Here is a 22,925-nt window from a genome sequence, read left to right as displayed (position 1 = left end):
ATTGTTTTGCCATCTGAGACACTATGTAGTTCCTTATAGACAACAGGGTGAATTATTTCAGGATTTCAGACACCAACAAACTGCTAAATACACTAAGATACAAAAGATGAACTTATTAAATTTGGTGTGCAAATAATACACGTAAGACTGTTTAGACTCATCTGCCTAGAAATGTTCTGCCAAGAGACAAATTACAATCAAACAATGGGCTGTGAGTATGTATTTATTTATTCTTTTCTTTCCTCTGAAAATAATCAAAACATACTCTTCTGCATATAAATGATCCAATGTGGTGGAGAATGTAAATAACGGAAAATGTCCACTCTATATGACAGGAAGTGTCACCATTTCTGAGCAGCCTTTTTATGCAAAGTAGTATTCCAGTTGGCAATCCAAATGAACAAGTGAAAGCAATTGGCCATAATAACTAAGAGCCAGGACTATTTAGAAAACATTTCTTGTTAGCGCTGACAAGCTACAGAGAAAATTGGCACAAAAACTCTACAACAAAAATCTGACTTAGCAAGACCTTAACATTTGGGCACGTGGGATTCAACGTTCGTTTTACCATTTTCACTCTTGTAAAATCACATCCTCTCATCTATCATATGGTATCCAGTTATACTGGAGGGCCAATTACAGCCTGATCAACAGTGGCACACATTAACCCAATATACATTTTATTACCATAACTTGATCAGTTCTGCATAAGATCCACTAGTTGACATATCATCATCACCCTTCAGCCCAAGGCCAGGATAGAGAGGCTGGGTGAAGGTGGCGTGTGCTTTGTGGAGCAGAGTCATCGTGTCAGAGATGCTATAAAAGGACAGAGTACCTGCCTTATAATCCAGGAACACTCCGATCCTGGAGGATTGAAGGCCTGACACTGTTGTGCTTCTGTTGTGTTGGAAAGACTAACCATTTGGGGAGCACTCTAAACTCCACGACTTGTTATTCTTTCCATACTCTGAGTCATGTGACGATGATCTGCTGATGTCTTTGTATGACACTGCCACTGACCCCCAGTAACGACGCTCTGACAAACCCTCTCTGCACAACACTGCCCTGTGACCTGCAGGAGGCTCTCTATGTCAGCCCTCAGCTTGGACAAGCAGTCAGTCACAGTTTTGAACCAACTTTGGGGACGAACAACGCGACCTGAAGGCAAGTCTGGAGATTCACAGGAGGTGGAGAGGGACTGGAAAGTCTGGAGGGAATTCAACAAGCCAGAGACCAGAAAACAAATAGTTACAAGTATAATATTTACTGTATGTAAAAAACACATAAAATCTAGTTGATGTCAATTCCATAAAAAAAACACAATGTGACAATGCAATCAACACTTTGTGGACCAAAGAATAACCACCAGTTAACTTTCAGTTAAGTTGTTACAAAATTAAACTTGATATTCCAATATGGTCATCATGTGTCGCACTGACAAATCTGGCCAGCAGATGTCACCTTTCGGCAATGCATTCAGCTGTGCTTTGTTGCCGAGTTTTGCATGTTTAAACTTCTACATTTACAGACGGTGAGTACTTTGGCTGTACAGTACTGAATCTTCAGTCATGTGGAACTGACATAACTTAAGAATTATACAAAGTGATAGAAATTCTAAAAAATGAAAAACAGAAAAACAAAGATTTTTCTTTTTAAAATAACATTCTCTGTGGAAAAGGTTGAGCAAGTTCAGATTTTTTGTTGTTGATACAATTGGGTTTATGAGCACACCTTGCCAGATATCAAAACCTGGACAAGACTTCTTCTATAGTCAGTGGGGAATACAGACACAGGATCAAATACTGAATGTCCACATCTTGAAATCCTTCAGCGCCTGGACCAGCTCATCCAGCTCCTTTTCTCTCTCCTGGACTTTCTTATGACAATTAGCTGTTTCTGAAAAAAAATAGTTGGTGCTACAGCAAATGACTCATTGTGAACAGTTTTATTAATAAAGTTATTTAGTTTTCTATTATTGCAAATCACATCTGATCTACTGAGTACAACTGGTACTGGTACCAATTAAAGATTGGGCTAAAATTCAAAAGTAACAAACATGTCAATGTGTTTGACTGCAGACCTGTTTATTTTAACAGTCTACAGTTTCACGTTCACTAGTTCTGCTGTTTCTACCTGTTCTTCAGCCCTCTCTGCTGCAGCTGACACTGTACGGTGGCTTTTATGCTCATCTATAATGCACAGATAGCAGATACACTTCTTGTCTGTCTGACAGTAGACCTCCATCAGCTTGTTGTGCTTCGTACACATCTTTTCCTGTAGGGGGACTGTAGCCGAGACCAGCTGGTGCTTCTTCAACACAGGAACACTGTAGTGAGGCTCGAGGTGAGCTGGACAATAAGATGCCAAACACGTCAGGCAAGACGTCGTGGCTTTGTTTCGTTTCCAACAGCAGAAATCACAGGCGACATCTGCCGGGCCGGCACAGGCCACAGCAGCAGGGGGAGCAGCCTGCTGGGTGCTTGACTTCTTCAGATTCTCAACAAGCTAAAGGATGATAGGAAGTTAGAAATTAGCTCTCTTCAGAAAGCACATACCATAGCCTGAGCATACTGGATTTTTGAGGCTGATACCAATAGATATTTGAATTAAAAAACAGATTACCAGTTTTTAAAAAAAGCATGTTGACAAATAAACCTTTTTTGTTTCTTTAAAGAATTGTGACCAAGATATGTACTGAGAAGAACATTTTATAGTTATAAATAAACTAGTCAGTGCTCTCTGTTGGACAAACTGCAGTATGTAATGGCAATAGATTTTAAATGACCTCCCACAAATCTTATATTTGTGTTATTATGATAAAAAATGAGTACACATTTTTAATCTGCATCAAAATATAAATGTGAAAGTTTGTTTTATTAATTTATGGGAAAATAGAAGTGAAAATGTGCTAAAAGGCCCTACCTTGCAATGTTAAATCATTCCTGTATTGACACCAAAAATGTCACGTTTATCTCAATAGAAAGTAACTTACCACCATTACTGTTTCGACTAAAACCACTCCTTCTTTCTATTACAGTTTGTATTTTAACACAAAGAAGACATTTGGATTCAGTGAGTGGAGGCACAAGGGGACAACGCAAAAACAGGAAGAAAGGACTACAGTGGTTTAAGTATATTTACAGGACAAAGTAGGGAATATAACAATCTAGGTGAATACTATCTGTTAAGTACAGGTAAGAGCAGATACAAACACCTCTCCTGTCAATACACTATAATTCACCCTTCACCTCAGCCAGCATGTTGTTCCTCCTCAGAACAGGCCTGGGACTGAAGGTCTCCCTGCACTGAGGGCAGCCGTATGTTCCCTTGTCCTCTCTCTGGTGCCAGCATCCCTCAATACAGCCTCTGCAGTAACTGTGTCCACAGTTAATAGTAACTGGTTCATTTGGCAGATCTAGACATACTGAACAGCAGAACTGATCCTGGTCCAGCTCAACTTTTGTTTTGTAAAAATACTTGAGTGTTGCTGAGATTCATTTTCTCTGAAATACTTGGAAAACAAGGTACATTTAGATTTAGATTTAATTCAATGCAGCTTGATTCATCCCTGCAAGGGCAAAGGCTATGAGCTTCATGTGGAGTCTGTATTTTATTTATTTTGAAGTTGTACAAAAGTAACAAAAAAACAACAACTATGAAACATGCTGGACAAATGGCTAAAACCATTTAAACTCCTGAGCTAAATCAGTGAAAACACCAATGTTGATCCTTAAACTGTGAAAGCGAAGCTGGGGACTGCTAAATTAAATAATAACTTTGTGATTCAGGTACAGTGTATCCACAACAAAATGTTCTTTGTCATCAAATACCCAACAAACATCCAAGTTTTCAGATGCAGCTTTAACTGAGACACCCTATCCATACATATCAGCACTGTAACTTGACCTCTGACCTCCCTGTGTAACCAGAAAAGGTCTTACATTACAAAATCACCCATAACTACATCCATTGTATGATAAATCTCAATTCAAGGTCCCATAAATACTAGCATTGCTACTGCTCTTGATGCTTCTCCTCTTTACAGGATGTGAAAGAATCCAGTGGTATCTGATTAAACAAAGCATTTTCCTGCTCTAGGGAGCCCCCTGTTGATCAGACCTTGCAGGTGCAGTAGGAATCCCATAGTAATGAGGTAAACTAGTCAGACATACAGCCCACTAATGAAAATTATGGACATATGAGAAGACTTGTTAGCAATCAGTTATTTTATTGTTGAAAAACAGGTGTATAACAAATGGCTTAGTATAGAGAAAGAGGTCAGTAGAAAAAAAGTACATAATTGAACACCTTGAAGTTCTGGATAGTCCACATTCAAACAACCACTGTCAGACAATTAAACATTGTTTATTTATTAATTTATCTATACATTTTGTTTATACATTACCAATATATAAAGACTGCAGGAGCCCACTGTTCTTATATTAGAATGATTACTACATAATTTACAAGTGTTTTACAAATGAGTATCCCTCCATCTTTTTCAGGGCACTGCCCCAAACATTCTGCACTTTAAAGCTGCTAATCAGTTTTATATATTTTTTTAATTTACAATGGATCCACTATGCATTTTGTGAAAGTTGTCAAACCCACATAGAATTTTCACCTGTCCTACAATTCCCTTCCACTCTATGGAGCCTTTTTAACCTCTTTCAGCTCATTGTTTTGGTTTTTTGGCCAGCAAACTCTTATCAACCTTGTTTCTACCCTCATCAGGCAGCTGTTGTTTTCTGCAAAAATCTCTGTAGTCCACTACTTGCTCAACACCAAACGGCAGACAGACAAAGTTAGCGATTAGCTGGTGAACACAGTGGAGCATTTAGCACCAACAGAGCAGATCTTTCCCTCCAGAGTTGGAGGAGACAAAAACAGAGATAAAAGGAGAGTGAATATTTCACAAAAATGGCTTCTTTGACTCCTCTTTCAAACCAACTCTTCTCTCTACTTAGAATCTTAGAGAGAAGAGTTGGTTTGAAAGAGGAGTCAAAGAAGCCATTTTTGTGAAAAAAGAAAACCCCTCTTTAAACAGAAATGGTGGTCTGAGATTCAACTTGTGATAATATCTTCATGTTGTCTCGCTGCCTCCAAGCGGCAAAAAAATCTGTTGCTACAACTTTAATGTAGCTTTTCCTTTGTTGATGACAGCATTAGCTGCCATCTCTACTGCCTCCCATGGTGTTTCTGCTCCCTCAGCTGCATCATGTCCAATACCACCACCTATTACTGCTCCTGCTGACGCTGCAGTCACACCTGCCACGACTCCAACAGCGACTGCTACTTCTGCTCCTCCTGCTGCTGCAGCAGCGTATGCTCCTCCTAGTGCTGGAATTCTTTGTGCGAGTGCTTTAACGTTCTGTACAGCTGTGATAACTAATCCAACCATTGCTGCCACACCAAAAAAAGCTCCTAACAATGCTCCTGTTGCAGTACCTGCCAGTTGGATCAGAAACCTCTCAGACACTCTGGTTTTAGCCTGTTTCCTGATCTCTTCCACTGGCATGTTGTCTGATGTCTGTCTTATGTGCTCTTCCTCTCTCTGTATTTCTTTCTCCACTGCTTGTAACATCTTATTGACATAGTAGCCTCCATTGTTTTCCATCACCATCTTGTCTATTGTGTTGAGTAGGTCCTCCACCTGGAACTGGTTGCTCCTGTAGTTGTTCTGCACTTTGTTCTTCCAGTATTTATTATCAATGACGTGGCACCGGCCTCCGCACTTCTTCACCAGGTCACTCAGATTCTTATTCTGACTGACAAACTCCTCAATTTTCATTCCTTTCGGGAGCTGGTCACCATGAGTGAAGACAATTACAGCATATTTTAGAGCATCTTCAGAGAAATACTGGCAGATTTTAGTGATGACAGCCTGCTCCTGCTCTGTGAATTTCTCCACTTTAAGCACAATGAGAAAAGCATGAGGCCCAGGGGCGCACTCTGTGATACATCTCACTATCTCAGGCTTCATGTCCTCCTCAGATCTATCTGCATCAAAGAAACCAGGAGTGTCGATCAAAGTGATGCTTCTTCCATTGACAGATTTGGTTTCTGTTTGACATTTTCGTGTTCCAGAGTTGGGAGAATGGTTTGTGGTAAACAATAATTTCTCTCCAGATATGGTGTTAGCTAGGTTGCTTTTCCCAGATCCAGTTTTTCCCAGCAGGACGATCCTCTTTGGAGTTGACACTAGAAGAGAAGAATGACTCTGTTAAGTACATTTTCTTTTTCTTGTTTGCTTTCTTTAGCTGTTAGCTTTCAAGATCAGTTTTATCATTTTTTGGGGAAACAGATAAAGGCTCAGATAAAGAAGCACTCCTGAATGACAGCATTAGCGTGCTCATATCTAGGGGAAATATCAGTGGCTAATTTGGTTGAAAATAAAAGAAACAATCAACTGAGATATTAAAAAAGTTCTATATCATATTCATCTATAACATGGTGAATTAGTCATTACAGCAGTCACATTTTATAACACTGACAGAATAAATCACCTGAATTGTTCCAGAAAAGAAATTGTTATTCATGCAAGCAACAAATACTTTTTTGATGCTGGGTGACAATTTACACTTTACTGCAGTATAGCCAAATCAAATACATCTGAGAGTAAATAAGTAACAAATGCACTTAAAAACATGAAAAATGGCTGCCACAGGACTTATTTCCAATTATTTGCTGTCATATAATAACTATACCCACCTTGGTCTGGTTGGTGAACATCTTTTGTGAATCTTTTCAGTTGGAAAGCTTCCTGGACAGATGTGAACACCTGCAGAGACAAGTAAGCATATGGTTTAATACCAATTCCAGCATATAGTCATCTAGTTAAGAAAGAAAAAATGTAAGCTGATGTTTATAAATACAACTGATTATACTGGTTAATTACTTCAGCAATAATTGACCATAAATAGATTTGGAGTTTATAAAATAGTGTTATTTTTGAATGCCGGTACGAAGACACACTAAATGAATCACACTCATTATCATCAGCCAAGAAATTTGGACACGTCTGTGCACAATGCATTTTCCATTACCTCACTAGACTCTTCGTCACTGGGGTGGATGACGATGCGGACCAGCAATGGTGTTCTGCTGTCTCGGTTGAGGTCAAACTTATGAACTTCCTCCAGTAGAACCCTGGCTACCACGCTGTCAGGAAAATGCAGGGCAATCCCAGCCCCGAGCACAGGGAGAGCAACAGATCCAAACCCTCTATTCTCACAGGAAGTTAGGATTGTGTTGATGCCCAGTCTCAGAACCTGGAAAAGGTCAGAATACAATGATTTTTAAGGCTAGACATAGGAAATACTAAGAAGAAGGTAAGCCACAAGTGAAACAAGCACTCCTCCACTATCTCACCTGGACTGCAATTCCATCCTGGTCATCATCCCAGGGAACGAGGTTGACGAAGAACACTGCATTAGATGGAAGTCCAGGCAAGCCCTCCACCAGGACTGTGTCACCAGGCAGCGTTGCTTCTCCTGCTTCCTTTCTAAATCCTGCAGTCAGCTGGGATCCAACCATCTTGGACAAAGTGTTTCCAACACAGGTAGAGAGAGGATCATGGCCAACCATGGGCGATACCAGAGCATCCACCTAGAAGGAGAGCAGGAGCTGTGGTGGGGGCTGAACACTCCACAGTTTAAATCAGCTGACACCCACAGGAAGAAATAAGTTTTACGTCTTCTTATAGACTTAATTTTCACATCCACGTCTTCCTAAATTGGGTGATTTTAATCTAGATTTCAGAAATGTGTAACCTGAAGTACCAGGCATAAAAAGTTATAAAGACTCAAAACACAGGTATCTTGCAATAACTGACCACTTGCACAGCAGAAACAATCTTTAAAACACAACACTGACAGACTATCAGGTTGATATGGTGAACTTGTTAGCATGCACTTGCTTATTTCCACATGCAGCAGACATGGAACAACATAAGCATTCATTGGGAGTCTTGGTGAATATAAGTCTGACATTCACTGTCCTTTTAGCTCAGTTTGGTGCTGAGCAGGTATGATACAGTGGGTTGTTCGAGGTTTTGGCTGAAAACTTGAATTGAAGCAATGCTGATGACAGCGGTGAGAATAAACTAAAAGACAGAAAAGTTGCCAAAACAACAAGCTACAAGACACTGAATAGCTCCATAGAGCTAAAGGGAACTGCAGAGTCAGGTGATTGCCATGCCAGTAACTGTAATTGTATTATGCTGCATTTCCACTGCTTCCATGGTTTTTGCATTTCAGTGGCTTTAGCCATGCAGTACTGTAAATGTATGCATTGCACCTTCCCCCTCATAACAGTGGGTTACCACACTGGCCTATAATATTGTGGCCATGCTTAATGCCAAACTCTAACACAGTGTTAACGCAGCCCATGTAGCAAAAACACGCGTTAGCAGAGCAGAAGCAGCTTCAGTGCTCCATCTGTGTCTACACAGGATGGATTCAGACACAGTATTGAGTGTAGGCAGTGCCACCGCTACGTACATGCGCATCCAGTGCTGTGCGTAGGGCACCAAGTGCCGGAGGGGGCACCAAAACAGCCTACTGATCATCAATCATAATAATCATAATGATTAAATATTTAAATTTAAGATGACGCACAACTACAATAGGCACCATTAGGCAATACAAGATATAGCCTACGTAATAATTGCTTGAAATAATCAAATGAATTGGTGCCCCCCTCCTCCATCTCCCTGTGGTTCGCGCCTGTCCTGAAGTTTTTTTCTTAAAAGAAAAATATACATATACATTTTCTTAAAATCTCAGAGAGGTTTCTCACCTGCTGGGTCTCGATGGTTCCCTGAATGATCTCTAGACTGACACCATCTCCAGGAGCTCCAGCAGTGGCTCCTTTTTCTATGTCATCTTGGGCAACATCCATCTGGAATCCCAAATCACTTGGTGCACCGTTTCCGGATTGTGTCACTTGGAGAAGTCTGTCACATGCTTCCTGCATGGCCCTCACCACCTCTCCTCTGTTATCAATCAGGATTATTCTGCTCAGACTTCGCCCTCCCTGACTGCCAAACTCTTTAACAGCAGTTACAATAGCCTCAGAGCACACAGTGACAGGAACACCAAACACACCTGAGCTGATACAGGGCATGGCTATAGACTGGAACTCCATGATTTCTGCTAAATTCAGAGCAGAATGGACAGTTTTTTTGAGTAAGATCCTTTCTCTGCCACCTGCTTCTCCACCAACAGGCCCAACAGCATGCAGCAGTTTCTTGCAGTTTAAGTTCCCCCCTGTGGTCACTACCACTTCACCTGTATGGACTTTCCCAATATACTTTACTAAGTCACTGCTTTCACTCTGTACTTCAGGACCGCCTGCTTTACTCAGGGCAGCAGCAACACCTCCACAGTGGTCCAGATCTTCATTGGCAGCGTTCACCAGGGCATCAGCATCCTGTTTGGTGATGTCACCCTGACACACCAGCACCTGGAGCCCGTCACGAAGGCTGTAGCTAGCCACTGTTGTGTTTACTTCACGTAAACTTAAAGATGCCAAATTCTGTGCAACCCTGCTTTGCACGCTAGACTGGTCCAAAATAAACTGTATGACAGCTTCACTCAGCTCTTCAACCTCTTTCGTGTGGCCCAGTAAGCACACTGCGCTGTCTGAGCCAAACACGACCTGAGCCCTATGTTGCCCTTGGTTCATCTCATTTGTCTTGGACTTCAGCTTTTCCCGAAGCTCAGATGGCACAGCAGAGCAGTTAGGCACATCAATCTTGACTTCCTTGAATTTTTCTTGCAGTTTTTTCTCTGTGTCATCCAGTTTATCAGCAGAGAGAGTGAAGAAACGTAGCTCTGTGTCTCGTAACTCTATTTCCACTTTGTTACCAACCCCTAAAAAGTCACTTAGCACCCCCGGACCTCCGTATGCCTTCCTTAGAAAGGCCAAAAAATGTGGGCTCCTATCAGAAACTGTCCTTTCTAACACCAAATTCTCCTTATCAGAGATCCAATCTCCAGCCTTAAGAATCTCCTCCACAGTGCCTTCCAAAACTAACTGACCTGCATCTCCCTGCGTGACCTTCACTCCTGGAAAATCTCGTCGCAAACTGTGCTCAATCTCTTTCCAGAGGAGGCGGAGCTTGGCCTTGCCCAGTCGACGAATGCTGGTTTGCGTCTCACTTAAACCTGACCTGTCCTCTACATCCATCAACCTGGCCTTCACCTGAGCACTTTCCCCAACCACAACAGCCACCCCAGGCTCGCTGTACACTTTCACCTCATCTGTGGTCTGATCAGAGCTGCAGGACTGAAGCAAAGCTTTAACTTTGTGAGGGTCCACCTCATAGTGGCACAGGTAGCCATCAAAGATTTTGCCTACCTTGACTTTCCGATTTCTAGCTTCATCTACAGCACCAGGTTGAGCTAAACTCCTGACTAAAACCCTCTCCTCCTCTGGGTAAAGCTGGGCAGAGCAGGCCACAGAGGCAAGTTCTTTCTCTAGTTCTTTCCCAGCCTTGGGACATTCCTTTAGGTAACGAAGGAGGTAAGTATCAAGTTGTAGTTCATATTCTTCACCACTTGGTGGAGGAGTTGAGGCAGGAATGGCCTGTGGGCTCTGTGTTAAAAAAGAGATATCCAAATAATGACAACAACAGTTTACTTGCCTCAGTTTTTTCGCAAAATGCAAAGAAACAGTTGAATTGTCAGAAGAAAGCCCTTCCTATTATAATATGATCATATACATCAATGTAGAGTGTTTACATGAAATGAGGAAATATAAATGTATATTGCAAATACACTACCTTGACTGAATGACAGACATTTTGTGCTAACCTGAGCTGCAGTGGAGGTGGTGATGGGAGAGGGGGTGCGAGGTTCCAGGCTGCCTCGGACAGTGATCACCAGACCATCCACAATATGCTCAGATCTCTGAAGGACTGCCTGCTGATCTAAGACAGAAACAGTGACATTAGTTATTGTGAATTTCAAATAATTAGATGAGTCTCTCTTTCTCTCTTTTTCTGTCACTTGTTAGAAAATAAGGAAGGGCAGATGATAAAACCTAATGTAGGGCAACTTTAGGATTTTTTTATCCTCTGTCTTTCCTTATTTTTTACTTCTCTCCTCATTCTCCTCCCTCTATTTATGCAACTGAACACTATTGCTGTTTGTGCCCAGAGTGTAAACCTCTCTCTCACACAGTGTGCACCATAATACAATACTTCAACATGAGTCACAATGTCATGTTTTATGGACAACAGCCAATGATGGAAGGTGACTAAGTACATTTACTCAAATACTGTACTTAAGTACAAATCTGAGGCCCTTTTACTTTACTTGAGTGTTTCAATTTGATGCAGCTTTATACTTATATACTGTACTTTTCACTCAACTACATCTATCTGACAGCTGGAGTATAGTAACATAACTCTCTGAAAGGCACAATTCTGCCAAACAAGTGGGCCTACTTTTACTTTAATACTGTAAGTGCAGTTTGCTGTTCATACATTTGCACTTTTACTTAAGTGAAATCTTGAATGAGTTTTACTTGTAACAGAGTATTTCTACAGAGATATTGCTGCTTTAAGTAAAAGATATGAGAACTTCTTCCACTACTGACAGCAGCTGATTTTACTGTCTCAAGTTATGTACAGTCAATCATTTTATGGATTATTATTGCTGTATTCCTTTGACATCTGGCAGCATTTAAGCTTCAGTTTGAAGCTGAAAGTTTAACATTAGTATTTCGCTGTTCAGGATCCAGTCTCAACATTCCCGGTGAATCCGGCAGGCCTACACCTCGACAGATAATAGCAGATCATATTATTTTGTTTTGTAGGCGAACAAAATAAAATAAATCAATGTATTATGCAGTTACTTATAGTTCAAACATAAGTAGGCCTACGTCTTAAAACAACATTACAAGACAGTTCGCAATATTAAATAATTAAAAACATGAGTTGTTGAGTTTTATGACCTACTTTCCTCATATTTGAAAGCAAGGCTGTAGACGTTATCATCCACACGCGTCAGCGCTCCGCAGTCCCCTCCGCCTGATTTGCGGCGAACACGGAAATACTTTTCTATTTTCTTAATCTGCTCCGGCAGGCTGTGACACTCGAAGAAAACGGGATATTGGTAAATATCACCCATCGTTTAGCTCTTGTGGAGAGAGGAATGAAGCCAACTATCTGGTGTGAAGAGCGCAGTGTGTTTACAGTGTCGCCCATCTGATCCTGCTGGACGAACTGCGCCCCTAGTGGTGGAAAAGTCAAATATCACAATGGTGACTGTTCAACAGGGAGGTGCCATCCATGCAATATTACATAACTGTTCATCCTAAAATAGAAGAAACACATTATTGTATTCGAATTGTTTTGTGGCCAAGCAGCAAACATGAAAACAACACTGACACTCGCCTACTCCAAGCAATACAAAATAATGCACACAATTTAATAAAAAAAAACAACTTTTTTTTTTAACCTTATTAAAACAAGATATGTGGCTGAGTATTGAAGTGCTAACCATTCACAAACTGGCAGACATACACATCAATAAGATGACACCTGTTCATGAAGGTAGGACTTATTACAGGACTGTATTAGTTTTAGGTGTAAACAGTCAACTGAGGGTATCTCAGCACAGGGAGGGTGAGTAACCTGAGAATGGAAGAGCAGATGTCACGCTCCTGTGTTGGCAAGCATGCACCCTGCTACGGTTTCAGACACTGTTCTTCACCATGCAGCATCAGAGCAACACAGTATATCTCCATTAGCTGCAGGAGTGCTGGGCTGTAGCTGACTGTGACCCCTGACAAAGACACTGGCTGTGTCCAAAACCATTCACTATCCATGTGCATACTCCACTATACAGTGTGTCTCCAGTTTGTACTGTCGTCTGAATGTCTAGTAAGAATGATTAAATCCTATTTAATAGACTCACATCAACTCAAAATACAAAGTAGCATCAATAATAGTAAGGACTGACCAGAGTAGTGTCTGAAACTATTGTTTTGCCATCTGAGACACTATGTAGTTGTGGTAGTTTAGTTGTTGTCACTTCCTGGTTTATTTTTTGGTTGTATTCTTCTTCCTTTGTGTGTCTTGTGTTATTACTTCCTGTCTGTGTTTTCCCTCCAGTTTTGATTGTAGGTCCTCCCTTGATTGTTTGCACCTGTGTCTCGTTGTCTCACCTCCCCTAGGGTATTTAGTCTAGGTCTTTTCTTTGTTCTTTCTTAGATCATTGTTGTACACATGGTGTTTTTCCTGCCAAGCATATCTACCGTGAGTTTGTATTGGATTTTTTTGTTCTCCCGTGGACCTATTTTGGATTCTTGGATTTTGGCTGCTCCCCTGTGAACTGTGTTCCCACCTTGGACTCACTCCCCTGCTTTCACTTATGTTAGCTGGTACTTATCTGCCTTTTGTCTGCTCATTACCTGTCTGCTTACTGTTCTGCCCGTACTTGCCTGCATACCACCCCACAATAAACATGGTAGTCATCCGGCTACTTTTCCCTGAGACTGCTTCCTCATCATCTGCTTTTGGGTCCACATACCTCTATATAGCACCCCTTACGACAGTAGTTCCCTATAGAGAACAGGGTGAATTATTTCAGGATTTCAGACACCAACAAACTGCTAAATACACTAAGATACAAAAGATGAACTTATTAAATTTGATGTGCAAATAATACACGTAAGACTGTTTAGACTCATCTGCCTAGAAATGTTCTGCCAAGAGACAAATTACAATCAATGGGCTGTGAGTATGTACGTATTCATTTCTTTCCTCTGAAAATAATCAAAACATACTCTTCTGCATATAAATGATCCAATGTGGTGGAGAATGTAAATAACAGAAAATGTCCACTCTATATGACTGGAAGTGTCACATTTCGGAGCAGCCTTTTTATGCAAAGAAGTATTCCAGTTGGCAATCCAAATGAACAAGTGAAAGCAATCGGCCATAATAACTAAGAGCCAGGACTATTTAGAAAACATTTCTTGTTAGCATTGACAAGCTACAGAGAAAATTGGCACAAAAACTCTACAACAAAAATCTGACTTAGCAGGACCTTAACATTTGGGCACATGGGATTCAATTTTCGTTTTACCATTTTCACTCTTTTAAAATCACATCCTCTCATCTATCATATGGTATCCAGTTATACTGGAGGGCCAATTACAGCCTGATCAACAGTGGCACACATTAACCCAATATACATTTTAATACCATAACTTGATCAGTTCTGCATAAGATCCACTAGTTGACATATCATCATCACCCTTCAGCCCAAGGCCAGGATAGAGAGGCTGGGTGAAGGTGGCGTGTGCTTTGTGGAGCAGAGTCATCGTGTCAGAGATGCTATAAAAGGACAGAGTACCTGCCTTATAATCCAGGAACACTCCGATCCTGGAGGATTGAGGGCCTGACACTGGTGTGCTTCTGTTGTGTTGGAAAGAGTAACCATTTGGGGAGCACTAGTGTCTGAAATTATTGTTTTGCCATCTGAGACACTATGTAGTTCCCTATAGAGAACAGGGTGAATTATTTCATGATGTCAGACACCAACAAACTGCTAAATACACTAAGATGAACTTATTAAATTTGGTGTGCAAATAATACACGTAAGACTGTTTAGACTCATCTGCCTAGAAATGTTCTGCCAAGAGACAAATTACAATCAAACAATGGGCTGTGAGTATGTATTTATTTATTCATTTCTTTCCTCTGAAAATAACCAAAACATACTCTTCTGCATATAAATGATCCAATGTGGTGGAGAATGTAAATAACAGAAAATGTCCACTCTATATGACAGGAAGTGTCACCATTTCTGAGCAGCGTTTTTATGCAAAGAAGTATTCCAGTTGGCAATCCAAATGAACAAGTGAAAGCAATCGGCCATAATAACTAAGAGCCATAACACTCAAAAGAACATGTTTTTTAAAAAACATTTTCAAATGTCGTGTTTTAAATCAGACAAACCTTCAGACCCACATGGTGCCTAATAAAAAAAAATATCTGGAAACCCCAAAGAAGAATACGTTTGTTTCAACTGGGGAAGCCAAAGTGAAAAAATCCCAACCATTTAACAAAAAATGTTTAACACCACTACACCCTTTTACCTTAGTTGTTTTAATTGTTTAGCAATAAGGAAACTACTTATATAGGCTTTCGAAGGTTTTCTTACTCAAAGTGCTAAACTGCAGATATGCCATACTCTTAAGGCATATTTCTTTACAAATTTTCTGCAAAAAAACACTGGCTATTATTTAGAAAATATTTCTTGTTAGCATTGACAAGCTACAGAGAAAATTGGCACAAAAACTCTACAACAAAACTCTGACTTAGCAAGACCTTAACATTTGGGCACGTGGGATTCAACGTTCGTTTTACCATTTTCACTCTTGTAAAATCACATCCTCTCATCTATCATATGGTATCCAGTTATGCTGGAGGGCCAATTACAGCCTGATCAACAGTGGTACACATTAACCCAATATACATTTTATCACAAGTAGTCAATCAGTTCTGCATATCCACCACCCTTCAGCCCAAGGCCAGGATAGAGAGGCTGGGTGAAGGTGGCGTGTGCTTTGTGGAGCAGAGTCATCGTGTCAGAGATGCTATAAAAGGACAGAGTACCTGCCTTATAATCCAGGAACACTCCGATCCTGGAGGATTGAGGGCCTGATACTGTTGTTCTTCCGTTGTTGTGTTGGAAAGAGTAACCATCTGGGGAGCACTCTAAACGCCACGACTTGTTATTCTTTCCATACTCTGAGTCATGTGACGATGATCTGCTGATGTCTTTGTATGACACTGCCACTGACCAAGTACAACCACTGCCACTCACCTCCCAGTAACAACGCTCTGACAAACCCTCTCTGCACAACACCTGCCTGACATTCATAAACCTGTCTGAGTGAGCAGAATAACATCTTTCGTAGTATTCACTCTTCACCCGCCGGAATTCATGTGAAAGGGACAAGTATCTGTGGACTGAGTTCTCATCCAGTGTTAGAGGACAGCAATCTGATGGAAGAACAAAGCAGGAAAAAATATATATAATTAACATAAAATTTTTGCTATTCAGTTCATTATTAATTCACTGTCATATTTTGGAACTGCAGAGAATTAAATGTTTTACTCACAGCTTAAAAACTCTTCTCTGGTCTTTGGCACAGGTGGCAGCACAACATCTATAGTAGACACTAACAAAAAAAAAAAAAATCCTAAATACCACTGGACTTGAATTCTGGATTTTTTTAAATTTTTTATCATCAGGTACCTGTGGCAGAGATCCTGGGCCCCGTCACCTGCAGGAGGCTCTCTATGTCAGCCCTCAGCTTGGACAAGCAGTCAGTCACAGTTTTGAACCAACTTTGGGGACGAACAACGCGACCTGAAGGCAAGTCTGGAGATTCACAGGAGGTGGAGAGGGACTGGAAAGTCTGGAGGGAATTCAACAAGCCAGAGACCAGAAAACAAATAGTTACAAGTATAATATTTACTGTATGTAAAAACACATAAAATCTAGTTGATGTCAATTCCATAAAAAAAACAATGTGACTAGTCAACCAAAACTTTGTATACATTTGTCCAACTTTGTGGTCCAGAGAATAACCACCAGTTAACTTTCAGTTAAGCTTGGACAAAATCAAACTTGATTTTCCAATATGGTCATCATGTGTTGCACTGTGAAATTTGGCTTGCAGATGTCACATATTTAAGCTTCTGATGTTACAGACGGTGAGTGCTTTGGCTGTATGGCACTGATTATTCAGTCATGTGGAACTGATATAACATAAAAAATATACAAAGTGATAGAAATACAAAAAAAAAAGATAGATAGAAAAAGCTGCCACACTGAAAAGTGTCTGGTACCTGAATGAAAAGGATGTGGTCGTCCACATGAGAAAGCTGTTCCAGTTCGGTGTCTCTCCTCCTCAGCTTGGTGATCTCCTCCTCCATCTGCAGCTGCAGCTCTTCAGCCTGAGCGACTGCAGTCCTCTCCCGGGCTTTGATCAGCTCCTTCACCAAAGTGTGTTTTTTCTTTATGGAGGAGATCAGCTCATCAAAGATCTCATCACTGGTCTCCACTGCAGTCTGGCTACAACTCTGTTCATACACAGAAAAACATCAAGCTTTGTTGTTTTGAAATGCACTCTCTGTGGCAAAATGCCACAGATTTTTTTTACACAATGTGGTATTAGTTACTCAAACATGATGATATTATGCATAGGCATTGGTTGATTTTATGGATGCTCTGGATGGCGATATCTCAGCAAGTCAGTAGTCTCTCAGACAAAAATTAATAATAGCCAGTGGTGTAGCACAAAAATCTGGATTCCGTACATATGAACTTTCAGTGGGCCCCTAATACATTGTCATGACAAATTGAATCAACAAGTAAACGCATGCATCTGTAGTGGTTATTAGGGTAATTACTTCAGAAAATTAAAGGCCCAGTCCATATACCAGTATATACAAAAAGGTAGCCTCAGTATCAAAACTGAAAACACAGATTAGAGCCTGCTGTCACTCTCAGAGTGATTGACTGGCCTCAGTGTCAAGTTATTAAACTTTTATGATGCTGCAAAAGGTTTTATTTATATCAGTAATACCACTTGAGATGGCGTAGTCCCTCATTCGTCCAGGAATGTTCCATCGTAGAAAAGGTTTAAATCTTAGTCACCTGGACACTGTTTTCAGAATCAGTTAAACAGTGTCCAGATGACTACGATTGAAACCTTTTCTACCACTTAATAAGCTCAACTTACCAGATAAAAAAAACCTGGACAAGATTTCTTCTATAGTCAGTGGGGAATACAGACACAGGATCAAATACTTAATGTCCATACCTTGAAATCCTTCAGAGCCTGGACCAGCTCATCCAGCTCCTTTTCTCTCTCCTGGAATCTCTCCTGGACTTCCATTTGCTTCTCAATCAGCTGTTCCTGAAAGAAAATGTTGGTAATTTAAGCAAATTACTAATTTCTAGTGCTTTCATTAACACAAACTACATTTTTGATTATTACAACCACATCAGATCTACTGAGTACAACTGGTAATAAAGATTTGACTAAAATTCTAAAGTAACAAACATTTATTTTTCACGTTCAGTATTTCTTCCGTGTTTTTGTTTCTACCTCTTTCTCAGCCCTCTCTGCTGCAGCTGACACTGTACGGTGGCTTTTATGCTCATCTATAATGCACAGATAGCAGATACACTTCTTGTCTGTCTGGCAGTAGACCTCCATCAGCTTGTTGTGCTTTGTACACATCTTTTCCTGTAGGGGGATTGTAGCCGAGACCAGCTGGTGCTTCTTCAACACCGGAACACTGTAGTGAGGCTCGAGGTGAGCTGGACAGTAAGATGCCAAACACGTCAGGCAAGACGTCGTGGCTTTGTTTCGTTTCCCACAGCAGAAATCACAGGCGACATCTTCCGGGCCGGCACAGGCCACAGCAGCAGGGGGAGCAGCCTGCTGGGTGCTTGTTCTCTTTAACATCTCAACAACCTGGGATGATAAAAAGGAAGGTCGTGAGAAAGACTGTAGATTATATGACACACAGGACAAAAGTAGAATGAGAACAGAATTCACAGAGTACACGTCTACCAAGGCTGTGCACAAGGATATCTGTGCAAATTTCAAGTGACTCATGACCACTCACAGCCATTTAAATGTATCATGTGACTGTAGTCAGCCCTACAGGTGGAATACCCTCATATTTTGCAGGACCACCAATTACAGGAAAACTTTATGACATGTAAAAAACAAGCACACAAATACATTATTTGATAGAGATTGAATACAATTTGTAGGTATGGTGGTTTAAAAATGTTTGTATAGAAATAGACGTGGCTATGAAAAAAGGTAGGATATGCCTCTACACATTTCAGGTGTTATTAACCAAAATGTTAAGTGCTTATGGCCACATGGTGTCGCATTAAAACGTTTAATCAGTGATCTAATTATGAATTTCAGTTATATTGCCACTTCATACATGTTGTAACATCCTGTATTTTGACAGGTGTATTCAAAAATAGTGACACCATAGTATTAAAAAGAGTTGAGTATTTTGATAGATAAAAATGATAATTTCAAGATGTTATAGTTAAACTCTACATATAAGCCTATTTGTCTTTTAATAACTGTGGAATAAGTGGCTAAAAGTAACTCTCTATACACTATCACAACCCCTATACTGTTTCTACCACACCACTAGTGTTTCCCGCCATCACCTCAGCCAGCATGTTGTTCCTCCTCAGAACAGGCCTGGGACTGAAGGTCTCCCTGCACTGAGGGCAGCTGTACGTTCCCTTCTCCTCTCTCTGGTCCCAGCATCCCTCAATACAGCTTTTACAGTAACTGTGTCCACAGGGAATGGTGACTGGCTCTTTTAACAGGTCCAGACATACTGAACAGCAAAACTGATTCTGGTCCAAATCCACGCTGCGCTCCTGCTCCGCCATGTTGATGAGTTTCACACATGCAGAGAAGAACACTTTTAAGTTTCACTTTCTCTTAAGAGACTTGGGGAAGGGTTCTTAGGCATGCTTCTGCCTACTGAGACGGGGCTTTGTAGAGCCTCCAATGTCGTCAAGGTAAACAACTTAGCCTACTTTGTGTTCCTTGACACGCATCACAGTTGCCAGTTTATGGCTACTTTATAGTTACTTTTAGCCAGTGGTGGAAGAAGTAGCCTACTAAAAGTAAAAGTCTGCATTCAAAATCTCACTTAAGTAAAAGTACAAAAGTATTAAAGAATCATATAGGCCAACTTAAAGTACCAAAAGTTCTCATTATGCAGAATGGCCCATTTCAAAATCATATATATTACAGGATTATTGTTAGTGATGCATTAATGTTTGCATCACTTTAACGTTACAGCTGGTAAAGGTGGTGCTATTAATCACATATACTTCTGGGTAGCTTAACCTATGATAATATATAACGTTAATGATTTATTAGTTGATTTATATTTTATAATCTCTGCAAAGTAACAAGTAGCTAACATGTAGTGTAGTAAAAATTACAATATTTGCCTCCAAAATGTAGTGCAGTAGAAGTATAAAGTAGCATAAAAAGTGCTAGGTACACTAGTTTTAGCAGTCTAATACAAAACGAATGTAGTCTAATACAAAAATCCTGCAATAAATCCTACATTCATGAAGGTTTATTTTCAGTTTTTGTTGAAACTGTTTTGGAGAGTGTTTTCACTACACACACAGAACATATGTACAATTAGTGGGTGGGTATTGTCTTTTAGTATCCTGTGGGCTCTGCACAGGCACCTCACCTCACCAATGTTCAGGGGCGTCTTAGTGGGGGGACTACCTGACTACCCAGGGCCCCAATGGGGGAGGGCCCCCAAAAAGCTTGGAATGAAAAGTTTGTTTTTGTTTGCAATTTTTTATTTCTAAGTAATTAGTGTCAGCAGTAAAATAAAATTGGCTAAATAAATCGGTTAGGGGACTGAACTTTGTATGGACAAAAATAATGGAGGCTCTCTGAGGCCCCTGTCACTGCTTACAATAGGTGCAAAATGTTTTAATCTGCCCCTGGGATTTGTCTCTAAACACTAGGGGTGGGGGATACCCACAATTTGGTTTCGATCCGATACCAAGTAATACATGGTCAGAATCATCAATATCAATACCAATACCAATACTTTTTATTATGAAAAGCGGCTTATGTATTGTCATGTAGGGGAGAGCAGTGTGTCATGATTTATGAGCTGAATGCATCATCAATATACTAAATCTGAATACATTTTCATGACCACTAAATGATTTGCCAAAGGTTAGCAATAATTGTAAGGTTATCGGAGTGGTAGAATTTCTACCTGCCACCTGTGAGACCCGGCTTTGATACACACATTGCAGTTAGCAACGTTTTCATTCACAGCTGTGAAATAGCTCCAAAAGATGATCGTCTTTCTTCAGCCATCACTGCAATTAGTAAATCATATCTTTCTCCAAGAAAGGGAAATCAAGGTACCAAGAAAGAAAGGAAAGAGAAAGAAAGCAAACAGTGGGAGGGAAAACAGCTTTTGACTCATTTCTTTCAAAAGAAAGGTGAGCACAACTAACAGTTTAAGAATGGTTTAAGCTAATATCAGAAACATTTAACATAGTTAAATTACTTCTTTTTTTGCCATTTATGTGTAGTTAACTACTGAAACTACAAACTGTTTTAGGCCATAAAAGGAATTATTTTTATTTTATTTTACCATTACCATTTTACCCTTGTACTTTCCCATGAACAGTGGGGTATTTTATTTTTTGTTTTATGCATGACTTATGAATAAGTGGGCACTTTTTGCAATAAAATCAACTGAGTGGCATTTTTTTTTGCTGGCATGTGACTTTTTTGTATTATAGGCCTATTTTGTTATAAGTTCATAGCACATGTTCATTATTCTTTTTTTGTAATAAAGTAGTTTGAACTACTTTTTCTAAGTATGCTTTCAAAGTAGCTTCCCCAACACTGATATTAACTACAACATATAGTATCATTTGAGCTACATCCATATTACACTAGCCTACACGTAAAACATCCATGTAATTTGGAGAAAGAAGTGGAAAAAATGGTGGGTATTGTTGGGTTTGAGAGTCTATAACTTTCAAACAATAATCAGTTCTCTTCAAAACTTTACATGAACATGTTAAGAAGGGTTGTATTATTTCATAAAAACATGAATGAAGTGAGTGAATATTTGTTATAGTGGTGCCCCAGTGTATTTGCCAAAAACTGGCCCACTTTTGCTGAACCCACCCTACTGTAAATGTGGTGGACAAAATAATAGAAACACCCTATAGTTTGGTGACAAAACTTGCTCTGTGATCAAATTAATTAAAAATGGAAATCTTGAAAATGCAGATTCCTGTGATAGACGACATGTGGACTGCATTTAGCCCGCATATGCGACTACCCTGCAGGAGTGAAAAGTGAGAATTTCTTTAATAAAAGGTAGGCTATGCTATTTTCATTCTTACCTTCAATCACTTCCACCCAAAGATAAACAATAAAAAAAATCTTCTAAACTCTTAATATGAAATTTCATTGTAAAGTCCATCATTTGCATTGCACTTGTGTTTTACAACAACTATACTGAAATATGCAAACAGGAAAATGACAGACACACTTCTGCACATACAAAGCAGCTCCAAAATGACTGTATAACATAAGACAGGGACATTATAAGAAATAAATGTAATTAATTATGATGAGAAATAACAAAGAAAAAACATGAAATATGTTTTACAATGTCTTCCAGAAAAGTAGCAGTTTTTTGTGCTTTTCTTGTTACAGAAATTGTTCAGGGACACAGAGAAATTTTCCACATCAATTGAAAAAAAAGTCTGAAATTAGGCACATTGTCCGTTGTTCTTGATTTATGTGACATTTCCTTAGCTTTGCATTGCAGTTAATCTAATAAGAACTTCATCTCTCTCTCCACCACATGTGACCATTGACATCTCTATTCCATTGATAATAGCATTTGTCTATTTTACTTTAGCAAACTGACAGCTCTTTAGTGTTTATGGTAATCTAGTTCGACATACAGCCAACCTTCAAGAACTACAGCTGCTTGCTTTCTTTTCTTGTAATCTTTGAAATTCTGATTGAAGTTTTGTCTGGGATTTAGATTGAAGAATCTGTCAGGAGGGTGATGGCTGCACCTTTTCATAGTTGTTTAGGATGGTGACTGTGGCTGGGAAGGTACAGGTTGAAAAGAATGTTATTTTGATTAGTTTTTTAATGGCAACAGTCATATTGAACTGGACACTATTAACAGGCTGCATAACCAGACTAACATGACATTAATTGAAGTGAGCGACAGTTGGGTACTCCATACATGCACTTGTGACCCGTGTGGTTGAGTTTACCGTGTGTTCTCAATATTGAAGAACAGGTTGCAA

At 39.9% G+C, this 22,925-nt stretch overlaps 3 protein-coding genes across 3 annotated transcripts; all 3 read right to left on the bottom strand.

Moving 5' to 3' along the window:
- Nucleotides 1–1,478: 1,478 nt before the first annotated feature.
- On the bottom strand, nt 1,479–4,147 carry LOC122870689 (E3 ubiquitin/ISG15 ligase TRIM25-like). Its single transcript, XM_044185052.1, has 4 exons — nt 4,123–4,147; nt 3,252–3,460; nt 2,137–2,508; nt 1,479–1,899 (listed from the first exon to the last, which is right to left on the bottom strand). Exons 1-4 carry the CDS (start codon nt 4,145–4,147, stop codon nt 1,831–1,833), a joined length of 675 nt encoding a protein of 224 aa, XP_044040987.1. The 3' UTR covers nt 1,479–1,830.
- Nucleotides 4,148–4,211: 64 nt separating this feature from the next.
- LOC122870585 lies at nt 4,212–13,096 on the bottom strand. Its single transcript, XM_044184894.1, has 8 exons — nt 12,975–13,096; nt 11,969–12,243; nt 10,821–10,936; nt 8,803–10,602; nt 7,375–7,611; nt 7,050–7,274; nt 6,715–6,784; nt 4,212–6,204 (listed from the first exon to the last, which is right to left on the bottom strand). The coding sequence occupies exons 2-8, from the start codon at nt 12,138–12,140 to the stop codon at nt 5,129–5,131; spliced, it is 3,696 nt and encodes a 1,231-aa protein (XP_044040829.1). The 5' UTR covers nt 12,141–12,243; nt 12,975–13,096; the 3' UTR covers nt 4,212–5,128.
- A 1,589-nt stretch (nt 13,097–14,685) lies between these two features.
- On the bottom strand, nt 14,686–19,486 carry LOC122870588 (tripartite motif-containing protein 16-like). The gene is made up of 7 exons (XM_044184897.1): nt 19,242–19,486; nt 18,145–18,516; nt 17,857–17,952; nt 16,880–17,113; nt 16,284–16,446; nt 16,147–16,206; nt 14,686–16,027 (listed from the first exon to the last, which is right to left on the bottom strand). The coding sequence occupies exons 1-7, from the start codon at nt 19,470–19,472 to the stop codon at nt 15,504–15,506; spliced, it is 1,680 nt and encodes a 559-aa protein (XP_044040832.1). The 5' UTR covers nt 19,473–19,486; the 3' UTR covers nt 14,686–15,503.
- Nucleotides 19,487–22,925: the final 3,439 nt, after the last annotated feature.

The sequence above is a fragment of the Siniperca chuatsi genome, linkage group LG22 (assembly GCF_020085105.1).
Source record: "Siniperca chuatsi isolate FFG_IHB_CAS linkage group LG22, ASM2008510v1, whole genome shotgun sequence".
Classification (NCBI taxonomy): domain Eukaryota; kingdom Metazoa; phylum Chordata; class Actinopteri; order Centrarchiformes; family Sinipercidae; genus Siniperca; species Siniperca chuatsi.
The sequence above is the reverse complement of the archived record's forward strand: the minus strand, read 5'-3'. Positions and strand labels throughout refer to the sequence as shown.